The 13,167-nt window shown below is 56.3% G+C and overlaps 3 protein-coding genes across 3 annotated transcripts; 2 read left to right on the top strand and 1 right to left on the bottom strand.

Moving 5' to 3' along the window:
* The first annotated feature begins 39 nt into the window (after positions 1-39).
* PHACADRAFT_209545 (uncharacterized protein) lies at positions 40-2,114 on the top strand. The gene is made up of 5 exons (XM_007396286.1): positions 40-317; positions 370-886; positions 937-1,084; positions 1,139-1,356; positions 1,410-2,114. The coding sequence occupies exons 1-5, from the start codon at positions 65-67 to the stop codon at positions 1,603-1,605; spliced, it is 1,332 nt and encodes a 443-aa protein (XP_007396348.1). The 5' UTR covers positions 40-64; the 3' UTR covers positions 1,606-2,114.
* Positions 2,115-5,876: 3,762 nt separating this feature from the next.
* On the bottom strand, positions 5,877-6,899 carry PHACADRAFT_257086 (uncharacterized protein; the record flags this gene model as incomplete). Its single annotated transcript, XM_007396285.1, has 1 exon — positions 5,877-6,899. A coding segment is annotated over exon 1 (296 nt), but the record flags the coding sequence as incomplete, so codon positions are not given.
* Positions 6,900-7,382: 483 nt separating this feature from the next.
* PHACADRAFT_122169 (carbohydrate esterase family 4 protein) lies at positions 7,383-12,965 on the top strand. Its single transcript, XM_007396284.1, has 14 exons — positions 7,383-8,560; positions 9,011-9,205; positions 9,268-9,275; positions 9,335-9,712; positions 9,767-9,896; positions 9,959-10,043; positions 10,112-10,308; positions 10,374-10,458; positions 10,546-10,646; positions 10,735-11,277; positions 11,332-11,694; positions 11,749-11,768; positions 11,823-12,218; positions 12,269-12,965. Exons 1-10 carry the CDS (start codon positions 8,384-8,386, stop codon positions 10,927-10,929), a joined length of 1,551 nt encoding a protein of 516 aa, XP_007396346.1. The 5' UTR covers positions 7,383-8,383; the 3' UTR covers positions 10,930-11,277; positions 11,332-11,694; positions 11,749-11,768; positions 11,823-12,218; positions 12,269-12,965.
* Positions 12,966-13,167: the final 202 nt, after the last annotated feature.

Raw genomic sequence — 13,167 nt, 5'->3', positions numbered from 1 at the left:
TGCAATTGCGACGTGGACGGTGAACGCAGCTGGTAGTTCACAGGTCTGCGACCATCTCCTCCGTATGTTTTTCAAGCGTGTGGTAGCTCTCCTCGGGCTTGTCCTGGCCGCGTGTGCGCGGTCCAGCACAGGCGACTCTGTCCTCGTCGTCCTTGACTCCTCACTCGACAAGGAAGCCTACTCCGTCTTCTGGGATGGTCTCGTAGACAAAGGTTACAGTCTCACATTCCGTTCGCACAAAGATGCGCGGCCGGCAGTCGTCGAGGACGAGGTCGCGCAATTCAACCACGTCGTCGTCTTTGCGCCGGACTCGAAAAGTGCGTAACTGCGCCCTTCCCATTGACGCATGCGTGGCTCAACTCACTGCAGACCTCCCGCAGGACTTGACACCGCAGTCGCTCGTCGCGCTGCTTGACAAGGGAACGAACCTCCTGCTCGCACTCTCCTCGAAGAAGCAGACGACGATCAACACCCTCGCCTCCGAGTTTTCGCTCGTCCTTCCACCACCGGGCACGCCGCTCATCTCGCACTTCCCCGCCCGCGACACGCCTGCGACGGTCGTGCCCGTCCCGCCGCCGCACGCGCACCCCGTGCTCACCGCGGGCCTCCCGCCGGTGTGGTTCTCGGGTGTGCCGTTCGCGTACACGCCGAACCCGCTCCTCCTCCCGCTCCTCAACGCGCCCGCAGAGGCTTTCGCGGCGGACACGACGAGCGACGCAGGCGCGGACGCTGTCGTTGAGGCTGCGGACAGGGCCGGCGAGGGCCTCTGGGCAGGTAGTTCGCTTGCACTCGCCGCAGGCTTCCAGGCGACGACCGGTGCACGTGCAACGTTTGTGGGCGGTGTGGAGATGTTCAGTAACGAGTTCGCGCAGAAGGAGCTTCCTCAGTAAGTGGCAGACATGCTTGTTTCGTGGCGGTATGCTTAGCGCGCGGTAGGGGCAAGCTGTCTGGTAACAAGCAATTTGCGCAAGACGTTGCCAGCTGGTCTTTCCAGGAAAGCAATGCGCTTAGGATTGACAAGGTTAAGCACCACCGTGTGAACGAGACAGAACCGCGGGAGACATACACCATCAACGACAACGTCGTGCGTACCTTTCAGTGACGCTCGCTTTGAGCAAGAGTGACACTTTGAGCCTAGGTCTTCACCATGCACGTTTCGAAGTTCAACTCCAACAAGGACACTTGGGAGCCGTACTCTGGCATCCAGGACATGCAGCTCGAGTTCACGATGCTCGACCCGCACATCCGCACCGCGCTGTCTCCCGTGCCCGGCCAGCCCGGCGAGTACTCTGTCACCTTCCGCGTACCGGACAGGCACGGCGTCTTTAAATTCATCGTTGACCACAAGCGCAAGGGGTGAGTTTCCTCTTTTCTGTGCCCTCTGCCTTCATACGCTCACGCATGCGCAGGTGGACGCACCTCCAGAGCACGACCGTCGTCCCTGTCGTTCCACCACAGCATGACGAGTACCCGCGCTTCCTGAGCGCGGCGTGGCCGTATTACATCGGCGCGATGAGCACGAGCGTCGGCTTCGTACTCTTCTCTGCGCTCTGGCTCGCGGGCGACGACCGCGAGGGCAAGAAGAAGGGCATCAAAACGGAGTAGGCTCTTATGGTGTTATCTCAATATACCATCTGCTTTCTGGATCTGTGTTCAGTCGGCATGTAGAAGGGCACAAAAATGCTATTTATGATGGTACAGGATGCATTGCTACGCAGTCATTGTTGGGAACTCGATAGGATAAGAGATCGGAAACGATGTTGAGGAAGGTAGGAAGGCCAATGTCGTCAACCATGGTGGTGTCGTCATGCGGTCAGTATCGATACGCTCAAGAAGGTGTTAATAATTCAGGTGAATGAGACGTGGACTGCTGCTCCGCCAGGTACTGGAGGTAGTATTTCTCGTCATCACTGTCCTCGCCGTCGCTCTCTGTGTGAGGTCTAATCCCACCATTATTGCGGCATCTCTCAATCCTCTTCCACACCTTCTCTGCTCTTTGCCTTAATGCTCTGTCTGGAACGCGCACACGCTCTCGCTTGGCAACATCCACCAGGGCCTGGGCGGAGGTAATCTCCCGTTCGATGATTATCAAACCAAAGAAGGTCAGGACGGCTGTCAATTGCGGTGAGCGCTGGTGTTCGGGGCTGGAACAGAGACTGAATACGCACGAGGTCGCCAGAGTTCTAGGTTCATGGCAGTGTGCCAAAGCTCCTCGCAGCCGAAACGCAGGGGGTTGGGCGCCATCGCACCTTCGATGACTTTAAGGCGGCGTTTGCACTTGTGTGGCGTGGCGTTTTCAAAGTCGATGACGAACGGACCAAAGTTTTCCTCGATTTTTCTGAAGAGGACGTTGCGCTCGTCGTAGTCGTTGTGCTGCACGCCAGCGAGATGGATCTTGTTGAGTGCCTGCCATATGTCGGCGCTGAGGGGACAGTTCGTGAGCGTGTGTGGCACGCGAGAGCAGGCTGAGTATGCTGCTCACCGGTCCCATACGTCCAACGACGCGAAACCCTTTGGTTCTTCCACAGGCTTGCCGACATGTTCTAGCACGAGACAGATCAGAGGCACGTCTTCGAACGTGACGCCATGGTAGAGGCCATAACAGCGGGGCACGTATTGGCCTTGGAGTTTCTTCAGCTGGTTGTCGTAGAGGTCGAACTCTTTCTGCACGGCTTCATGATTGGACTTGCCGATGCCAAACTTGAGAACAATGGGACCAAGAGGAATATCCGCTGCAGTTTGCGTGACGTTTCCCTCGCAGACATCGCGACAGCCACCGACAAGCTCTAGAAGGCTGTACGCGCCTTCGACGACGACGCATGTCACATCGGCAGAGCCCTGGTCTGCAACGCGGGACGTGAGTTCGAGAGGAAGGATATCCTGGTCGGGGTTAAATTTGACGAGAATGCTGGTCATGTTTGCAAAGAGGGGGGAAGGAGCGAAAGGAGCGGGGTGGTGGCTCGGAATGACGTTGAGGCCTCTCCCTTGCAAAAGAAATCCCGTATCTCTTTCGCGTCACCCCTAGCGGATCACCCATGTACAAGCCTTCAGCGCTTCAGCTTCAGCATGTGTGACGACGGTCAGCACATCTCCCGCGGACGCGCAGTCCGCCTTGTCTAGCGGAGGGCCTCGTCTGGAGCGAATCCTTAACTTCCAGCTTCTGACCCGTTGTGAACGTCCCTTCATGACGAAGATCCTTGCACGAATCACAGCAGCGGACCTTCAGTGAGAAGAACACCGAAGGCCGAGTTCATTGCGTCGATGCGGCCTTCCGTCGACCATGGGGGCATCAAGGAGCACTTCGATCAGCCAACTTGGTCTAATTCTTCTGCTCCCGTACTTCCACAAGGCCTTGTTCACCACGCCATAGTGGTGGAAAATAGAATGCAGAAAATCTTGGCCATTGTAGAGGTCAAGACCTCGGACGCCCTGAAGGACGTCACAACTAGAACTGCGGGAACTCTTGGCGAGCTACCGAGTGTTCCGCTGACCTCTGAGCCAGCCCAGCAAGGTCATATCATAAAGTTTGCTGGCTAAAGAGCCGCGCCGCACTCACGAGTTCTCGCACGAAGGTACTCTGTTAGGTGCGTCTCGGGGCATGTTTTGCGAAGGGTTTGAGCTTATGCATGACATAACATAGGTTTAGCAGGAAATAGTCCAGTAGAAGGTTGACTTCAACATCTTAACCATGTACGACCTTGTCTACTTCGTATACAGGAAGGAGAAGATCATGTACCTCTCCCGTCCATATCGTCGCACAGAATCTCCGGGTCTGGCTGTCCAGGCGGTCCTCGGACTGATTCTGGGGAAGATCTTGCGTACACTGTGGGAGAGAAAGCTGCTTGCAGACATTGAGAGGCCTGATTGGTGGCCAGAATCAGTTGACACTGTCTCAGATGACACAATCGGGGTCCATCCTGAGTACGTGCTGGCGGAGCAGGGCTTAAGAGTACCTCGGTCGCTGCCCGCCGTATAGCTCCTCTATCAAATAAAAAAATCCTGAGTACGTAAAGAACGAGATATTTCATTTCATCGATTCACTTCATTGACGCCACTGCAGCACATTGACGTGGATACGCATGAATCTGATGCAGGTAACGGAGGTGGCAGCGAAGCTGATGTTACCGACAATGCGAGCTGGAAGACACCCCTGCCGTTCGCGCAGCTGACAGGACTCATAGGAGGCACGGTAGATTGTAGTTGATTGAGCCTTTCGCTCGCGGGTAGTTGAGTCGTGTCGACGAGCGGCGCAATAATGTAAAAATTTCCAGTCACATTCCATCTCCATCGTCATGTACAATTGTGAAGCCTGGCTGAAGTACGACGCGCTCAATGCGCCGCCAGACGCGATCAGAAACCGGTCACATGCGGGTGTGACAAGCGCGTTCTTTCATTCGCGACGACTCGGAGTTCGTTGCACTTCGAGTTTGTTGCGCTTCATCTCCCATATTGAGAACCTTGAATAAGTTGCTGTTCGCCTCGGCTCACAGAACGGGCCAGCCCCATGCATTGCTTTTCACGTCAAATGCGGCAGGAAAATTTGTCACATCCCCCGCCTCACACACAAGCCTTGCGATACGACGCTGTGGACGGTTTTTTGAGAGGTGTGCACTGTATTTTATAACAGCGTGTTGCATACTACCCCTCAATATTCTATGGGGTCGACGTTATATTGTGTGGACTCCCAGGGGCCCGACCGATTACTCACACCGTTCTCACAGAGGACGCCACGGTCATTGACTCCACCTGCGGTCGCTGAGGACATGTAAATCAGCCCGTGGTAACATTCTAATGGCGACATCGTACTTCAAAGGCGCTCAAGGATAATCGAGCCAGAATGCTCTCAGGAAGGGCGTATAGCGAGCAGCCCATGAGGCCTGAGGCTGCAAGGCCGCTGTATCCCCTCGTGCTACGGCCTGTTCAGATTTGGAACGACATCGAGACGTCATTCCTGCGCCTCCTACCTGAGTATTGTGGTTTTAGTCCATTACACCTCGGCAACGACGAAATAGGTTAAGCTGACTACGTCACGTCACTATGAATCACTCATGAGTGTTATGGCGCATCGAGCCTCGCTATGTCAATGCTCCTGCACGATCCAAGGGTGTTGCTAGCGTGATCAGCACTGAGTTGCATTGCCGCCTCATGAAGTAAATGCAGTCTCGTTATAAGACGTATATTATACCATCCCGCAGCCGAACTTGTGCGATACATGTACAGGCACATTTCCGGGTGATCGATACCAAAACGGGGAACGCGTACAATATGACCTTCGCGGGACGTCTTCCCTGCTTCACTCTAGCCACTCATCGAGGGTTACTGCAAGCAACAAGTTAGCATCTCTTGTTGGTCATTATCGGCAACACCGCTCCGACGTCTTACCTACCGGCCATCTAGTACTATGCGATTCATCACGACTCGGAGACTGTTTATAGTCCCCGGAACAGACGGGTCTGAATCGCCATCGGGGTGGAAGTAGAGCCGTCCACGAGTATGTGGCAAGGACATGGCCCAGACGAAGGCATCGCGTTCTTCAGGTGTTATGGCTCTCGCGGGTCCATAGCTACCCCAAGCCAGACGAACTCTGGTGCTCGAGTCAGGTGGTATGCACGAGTGCAGAGTCTGATCGAGTCCTGTGATGTCGCCAAGGCTGTCGGCACGAACAATTATGAATCGGAGTGTCCGTACATGCTCTGGGTGTCGAGAGAAGAGCTCCTTGAAGAGTGTACGAACGAACAGACGCAGAAATGTGCATGGGAACGACAGGGCGAGGTCAAATGAGACGAGCGACGTGCACAGATCCAAGTTGAGGCCCGTGCGAGCTGTCTCTTGTGTACCTGTCAAGGAAGCATCAACTATTGTTGTGAAGTGATTACCTGCACACGTACCTTCATCATCCAGCGACGAACTCAAATTTAGACTTAAATGCTCAAGTGTTCGGTGAGCGTGACGAATGAGTTTGCCCACTTCTTCCGTACCCGAATGTCCACTGGTAACACCGCACCGCAGAGAAAGACTGGTCAGTGTATTCTCCGACATCATGGGGAGAAGAGGACCCGCGAAGAGGTAATTCAAATTACTGCAAAGCGACAAACTTTGCAGGTTTATGCACGCCGGTAGTGACTGCTTCGCATAAGTAATGACGTCTTCTGTAGGGTAGTCGTAAACGCCCTGCGATTGAGACCATCTCGAGCGCCGTCAGGTTGGAAGAAAGGAGGAAGAGATCGAGGAAGGTGTACAGCCCCTCAATCTGCGTGAGCCGATCCAACCGCAAAGATGCAAAGGAGTGAGCTGCATCCCGATGTTTGATGCGACCGACGATCCGTAGGAGAGAGATATGAAGGGTGTGCAGAAAAGGTAGTTTGACGACCACGTTCCAGATCGATGTAAGGGATACCGGATGTGGTAGGACGCTGCAAATCTTCAGCGTACGTATGTTATGCGTTACTGAAGGGGGGGGGGGGGGCTCGGGAAAGGAAAGCGGAGAATTCGCACAGAGTATTTTCAAGTTGTTCTTGAAAGTCGTCACAATCGTTATCTAGTCCTTTGACACGGATCTCGACACGCCTAAAGAGGTGGAGTCGCACTCGGAGAGCCCAGGCCCGGCAGACTAGGCAACACTTTTGCAAGACACCACGAGTCTCCAGCTGGCCAAGGTGATCGATGATGATGTCGACGATCTCGCGGGGGAACACGCAGCTAATATCCCCGTGTTCTGGCGAATTGTCCACAATCTTCATCTGATCGCAGGTACCACCCAAATCACTGGTGATACCGCCTTCACCCTTGTCAGAGCCTCGATGACTGTTCTCAATCAAATTCTCACCATGAGCGATGTCGTGGAGGCCGCCCAACGAAGCTCTGGCTCAGCATCCTCATACTGTACACCCGAGGCAACCTAGTACAGTAAGTCGTGTTGTCTGGGTAGAAGCAGATAACTTGAGCTTACTGTCGCCAACGAGGATGTCTCCATCCAGTCAATAATACTGCTGGGTGAGCACGAGTAGCTGAGACTGAAAAGTTGACGGAAGAAGCGCGTTCTCACTGAGTTGGAGCCCATAGCTCGCGAGCTATACGTCATGTATTACTGTATTACTATTACTATATTACTGCATTACTGTTGCACCATTATTACATTTATCTTATTATGATACACTTTCTTACGCCCTCTTCCCTCCCTCGTCGACGTCTTATATATCCTTTGGCTTAGATCGTGCTACATGTTAGCTGCTCTCGTTTCTCTATCGCTCGGGACGTGTGAGCAGTGCATGAGACATGAGACATCAGATTAAGGACGTTCAAGGTGTGCCGAAGGGTCACCGCAATGAGTATTGTGGCGGTAAAGGTTGGTCGCTATGCCCTCTCGACCGCGCGCAGCGCGGCTTGCCGATCTGTGCTACAGGCTAAGCTGAACCCTGTGCATTTTTCTCAGCCAGGCCTGTGTCCGCGCGACTCGTCGCCGTCGCCTATGTTCGTCGTAGCCGGAAGAACAGAAGGTGCTGACCACGGCATTTAACACCCGTGCCGCAGAACTGTGGCCACGAAGGCAGCGCCGGTCGCGGGGCGCAGCGAAGCCACCTCTTGTCTCGCATATGGACGCCACGGCGAGCTGAAGACGACGGCAGCAAGGACATACCGAATCGAAGTCTCTCCTGCGCATCCTCGAGTTCCCACCCATCTATCATCCCCCAATTGCCTCTTGTCCGCCCGTCTCTCCATGCGGCAAGCAGAAGGCTGTTGTTGGTTTGAACGTTCATCCTAGCAGGTGTAGTGTTGCAAATATAGCGAGCGCCATCTCCCGAAACTGCGACGTCAGTGTTTCCGCGCAGGGCTGCGCAGCCCGTGGTCTCTTCGGTTCCTGGGATATAAAGCCCGTGAGTGATTCGGGAGCGAGCGAATGCAAACCACCTCATCTGCCCTCTGGCTGCACGATGTCGTGGGGAAAGATTCCGCGCTTCTCGACTTTGTAACATGATAACGATGCGTCCGCATGCCCCGGGGTGATGCAGTGCACGCCACGATGCCTGGTGACGAAAGCCAGTTAGGAAGGCGTGCAGGAACGTCTTGCACGGGCGACGATGGCTGGCGGCGTCCCGTCCGTCCCCCGCCATGGCCGCGCTCGGACAAGATGCATCGTCGGCTGGCCCGGACCAAGCGACACCTCCAAGCGACGCCTGATTGACGCGGCGGTGTGCCAAAGCACGCGCATGCATTCTGTCGGCAGCATTTTGCCGCCCTCTTCGTAAGATTCCTCCGTCTCTTGTCTGTCTTTTCGTCCCTTCCTCCCTCTCTTTTCCCGCAGAGAGCGACGGCCTCCCCTCCCTCGACCTCCCGCTCTCCTCTCAAGTCTTGCTTCGACAGCGGTATTCGTTCGGGCTGGGAGATGCTGCCACAAGTGCTCTTCCTTCTCTCGCTCTTTGCGGGTATCTTTGCGCAAGACGGCTCGGTTACGGGGCCGACGTCCTCCCCAGAGGCTGCTGGCTACAGCTGCGACCCGACCCAGTGCAAGCTCCCCAATTGCAACTGTGCCAGCACCGACCCGCCTGGTGGTCTCGATCCGGTGAGTTCGAGCAGTCTGAGCTATTCCATTTTGGTTCTCCGCCGTCCTATGCTCTGCAGGGGACATGTGGGTTTGTCTTGCTCCAAAGGAGCCTTGTGTGTAGTCTGCCTCGCTCAGTCGGCAGATGTCTATTGCGTGCCCTCGAGGTTCGCCTTGCCTAGACAGCTGGCTGGTCGCGCAAGGCAGCCGCCGCCTGCAAGAAGTAATCCGAAAGACTGTCAGCACGGAACGGGACGTTCGTGGCGGTACTAGGGGGGTCTGTCTTGCCTAGTGTGCGCCACCGTCTTACTCTTGCGCATCCGCTGACGTTTACACCCCGCGGTCGGTTTGCGTCCACTATATGCCGTGCCTCACGACGAGCATGATCCTACCTACGTCGCGCATGTATTGCCCCTAGAGCTCTCTGTAGTCTGTATTTCGTGACTCCGCTGCTGACACGCCTTCCCACAGTCGGTCGTCCCCCAGTTCGTCGTCTTCACCGCGGACGATGCCGTCCAGAGCTACACCATCGACGCCATCAATCAGTTCCTCGCGCACCGCAAGAACCCGAACGGATGTGCACCTACAATGACCTACTTCACGTCGCTCAACTACACGAACTACACGCTTGTGACGGACTGGTTTGTCGCCGGAAATGAGATCGCCGTACGTCCCTCCGCCGCCTCTTCGTGAGCACACCACCCGCTGACCACGCGACGACGTTTCAGGACCACACGTACGTCCAGACCTCTCTGTTCAGCGCCTGCGCAGGTAGGCTGACACTTGTGTGCGCAGGATGACCCACGTCGGGAGCCCAGGCGCGGACCAGATCAACGGGAACCTGATCGCGCTGAACGCGCTCGCGGGCATCCCGCTGAGCGCGGTGCGCGGCTTCCGCGCGCCGTACCTGAACTACACGCCCGAGACGCTCGAGCTGCTCGCCGCGGCCGGGTTCACGTACGACTCGAGCGCGTCGGCCGCGACGCCCGTCACGGATCCGAACACGGACGCGTGGTGGCCGTACACGCTTGACTACGGCATGGCGAACGACTGCCTCGCCGTGCCCGGCCTCTGCAAGGGCGCGCCGAAGCTGCCTGGCTTCTGGGAGGTGCCGATGTACGCGTTCTTCGACACGCGCGGCGTGGCGGGGATACACCTGATGGACCCCTGGCTGTGAGTGTCGAGCATGGAACTGCTACCTGCGGCGAACTGACTGCATGTGTACAGAGACACGGCGAACGGCGCGTCGGCGGTGAACGACTCGGCGACGCTCGCGTACATGCAGTCTACGTTCAACGACCACTATCACGGGAAGCGCCAGCCGATCGGGCTCTACACGCATCCCATCCACCTCGCAGTACGCATACACTCACATCTGGTGCTAGCCCGTGGACTCATCTGTGTCTTTGGCTCTCGTAGACCGGCTACCCCGGCGTCGCGGCGCCCACCTCGACGATCAACATGATCAACCAGTTCCTCGACTGGGTGCAGAACCAGCAGGACGGTACGCACCCTCCCTTTTGCCCTCGTCCCGCATACTTTTTTACTTGCTGAGCGGCGCCGCACACGCAGTGTGGATCGTGTCGACGGGCCAGCTGCTGGACTGGGTGCGGAACCCGGTGCCGGCGTCGGAGCTGAACACGATCGGGTCCTTCAAGTGCTCGACGCCGCAGGTCGACCCGGGCCGCAAGATCTGCAACGGCGTCCCGCAGAACGAGGCGGGCCTCCTCAGCCAGTGCGACTTCCCCGACTTCCCGTTCTTTACCTGCGTGCGTGTGCCCGCCCGCCCCCCGTTTGTACGTTTGAGCGAGAGCTGATGGAAGTGCGGTGGTAGTACGGGTGCCCCGTCGAGCCGCCGACCGTCGATGACCCAAACCCCGAGCAGCAGGTCCCTGCTGGTCAGCAGCCACGTTACCGCTGTGAGTCCCCCTTCCGTACTGTACCTGTGTGTCCCGCGCTCACTATCACCACCACCACCACCACCACCACCACCACCACCACCACAGTGCCCGCGAACTGCTCGACACCCTTCTGGGACCCGATCGCAGGCAACTGCATCTGCACGGCCTCGACGTGTGCGTTCGTGGACAACTCGCGGCCGATCGGGGTGCGTATGCTCCTTCGCTCCGGTATGTGCATACTGTTCTGCTGCTGACGCGTTTTCTCTCTCTTTCTGTGTGTGCGCGCCGGGACAGCCGAACGGCGCGAACCTCACAGGCGGCGGCACAGGCAGCGGCCCGCTCTCGTCGGCGGCCGCGACGGCGACGGCGGATCCGTATGTGCCGTTTAACGGCAATAATGCCGCGCCGCGCGCTGCTGCGCCCGACGCTGCGTCGGCGGTGGTGCTCGGGACGGTCGTTGCTGTTGCAGGGATCTTTGCGGTGCTTTGAGGCGGGTGGATTGGGCTTCTGGTCTGGCTCGTTTAGGGACCGTTTGGTGCGGGGTCGAACAGCTCGCTGCGTATGCGCTCACATGGACTCTCGGGACATTACACTGCATTTAATCTTACACGTCACTCGGGTACATCGGGACTTTGCTTCTCTTAATTTCTTACTTTAATCAGTCTTTCGCGTTGCTCTACTACAGTCTTTACGCCATAATATGCACAAATCACGTATGTAGCGGGTTTGTTTTAATGCATCTTTTGCTTAATATCCGGTCTTTGGCGTGTCTTCGGGGACCCAGTTCCTGTGTTGACGTACTCTACTCGCCCCGCTTCAACACCTTGAAGTCGAAAACTATAAACGCAGTGGTAACCAGTCAAGGAAAGCAGAAAGAGTGATATCACTCACCATCTGGTCTGGAGTAGTGCCCAACAACGTCCATAGATAACTTGCCACGAGCGACATCGTCCAGGTCCAGGTCAGCAGTGAGAACACCCTCCTGCTTCCGCAATGGACCAGCCAGGACCTTTCCAAGAGGGCTGATAATGACGCTGCCTCCCGCGATCATGACATTCGGCTCGTTCGGGTCATTCTCGTTGGCCGCAGCATGCCCTTCAGGGTAATCCTTGTTTTCGGCGTATTGAACTGCTGAGAGGACAAAGCAACGTCCTTCGAGAGCAATGTGGTGCATCGAGTGTTGCCAGCCCTCACCGTCGTCGATTGTCGGTGCACAATAGATCTGGGTGCCCTGGGAGTAATAGAACGTGCGAACTGCGGGAATCTAGATAAGAGGACAAACGGAGGGTACGAACCGTGACTACGTACCCAACGGCATGTAATTCTCCCTGGAGAATTATTCAGCAATGCCACGCAACGACAGCTTTCATGATAGCACCTACCAGCACATCGTTGCCGAGATTTTGGCCTTCACAGCCTGTTCTTCGCCTTTCGGGATAAATGTAGCCTCGTGAACTGGCATATGTGCTGCATCTCCTTGCCCCCAAACGATTCTTTCCGCCACGGTAGGCACCAGTTTGCGGTGCTTGGCGACATAACCCTGGACAGGGTCCACGAAGACCGCCGTGCAGTAGAGCGTGCCCAAATGCCGCTCAACTACCCCCACTACCAGAAATACGCCGGTCTCCCGGCTGATGGCTTCCATCCGCGCCACGGCGTCCGAGCCGGGGACCTCGATCGCAGAGCTGTGGTATCTGACGAACTCATCCCTGCCCTCAGAAGAAGGCGTGGAGCCGATGCGACAGCCAAACGTGCTGTACATTGGATAACCGCCCACACTACGATATGGTGAGTACGATATGAGCTCACAAATCACGGAGAAACTCACAAGGCCTCAGGGAATACCGCTAGCCGCGAACCCTCCTGCGCAGCCTGACGCGTGAAGCGGTCGAGCTTATCGAGCGTATCGGGAAGGGAATACTGCGCGGCGCATGTCTGTACGACAGACGCACGGATGGTGTTCTTTCCTGGCATCTTGCTGCTGAAGGCTGGGTTTTCAGCTTGTTGTCAGCTGCGGCCTGAGCCCTCGCTATTTGAAGTTTTCGAAGCTGATGAGTTATCACACGAGTTGACATCGTGGTGGAAATCTCGCAACAGTTACTAATACAAACCCGATAGCTGAGAGCGTAGACGGGTAGTCACTAGTGTGTACTAAGCGGCCAGCTGGCAACTGGAGCATGCTGGCAGCGGATGACGCGGTGGGCAATTCCTATGGAGAGCACTTGGTAGAAGGGTGGTCTTCCCTATGCCACCTCACACGATGGCCGTCGAGTAGCGCATCCTTTTCGCCCTGCACAAAGATCGGATTGTGTGTAACGCCCGATCGGACGTTCGGGTGGGACAGACGAGCGGCATTCGGCTTTGTTACACTGTGGCAATGACCGTGCGTCTGTGACGTGGCGAGGCAGCTTCTCGCCGCTGCGTACTGCCTGATTGGCCTGTCGATGACTACAAACACAGAATAGAAAAGACAGAGTAAAAGAACAGTGGACGTCGCGCAGAGTTTACACAAAACTGGGCGACACTGCGATGGTAAGATGTTAAGGACCTTCTTCTCGAGACGCTCGTAAATCCAATTTGTGCCTTCGTCGCTACTAACCACACCGCCCAACCAACCCGTTACATTGTGAGCCCCAAGCACAGTGACTTAATCGTACCAAAGTACTAATGCCTGACTCACGTCGGCCTCCGCTATCAGCCTATGCAGAGTATCATTTTCTTACCTCG

This window comes from Phanerochaete carnosa, assembly GCF_000300595.1.
Source record: "Phanerochaete carnosa HHB-10118-sp unplaced genomic scaffold PHACAscaffold_5, whole genome shotgun sequence".
NCBI lineage: Eukaryota > Fungi > Basidiomycota > Agaricomycetes > Polyporales > Phanerochaetaceae > Phanerochaete > Phanerochaete carnosa.
The sequence above is the reverse complement of the archived record's forward strand: the minus strand, read 5'-3'. Positions and strand labels throughout refer to the sequence as shown.

Excerpts from the sequence above, each read along its gene's own strand:
- PHACADRAFT_209545 (XM_007396286.1), top strand. The coding sequence starts at position 65 with ATGTTTTTCAAGCGTGTGGTAGCTCTCCTCGGGCTTGTCCTGGCCGCG. Across the intron at positions 318-369 it reads CTTTGCGCCGGACTCGAAAA|ACCTCCCGCAGGACTTGACA; the intron begins GTGCGTAACTGC and ends AACTCACTGCAG. Across the intron at positions 887-936 it reads GCGCAGAAGGAGCTTCCTCA|GGGCAAGCTGTCTGGTAACA; the intron begins GTAAGTGGCAGA and ends AGCGCGCGGTAG.
- PHACADRAFT_122169 (XM_007396284.1), top strand. The coding sequence starts at position 8,384 with ATGCTGCCACAAGTGCTCTTCCTTCTCTCGCTCTTTGCGGGTATCTTT. Across the intron at positions 10,309-10,373 it reads ACTTCCCGTTCTTTACCTGC|TACGGGTGCCCCGTCGAGCC; the intron begins GTGCGTGTGCCC and ends GTGCGGTGGTAG. Across the intron at positions 10,459-10,545 it reads TCAGCAGCCACGTTACCGCT|TGCCCGCGAACTGCTCGACA; the intron begins GTGAGTCCCCCT and ends CCACCACCACAG.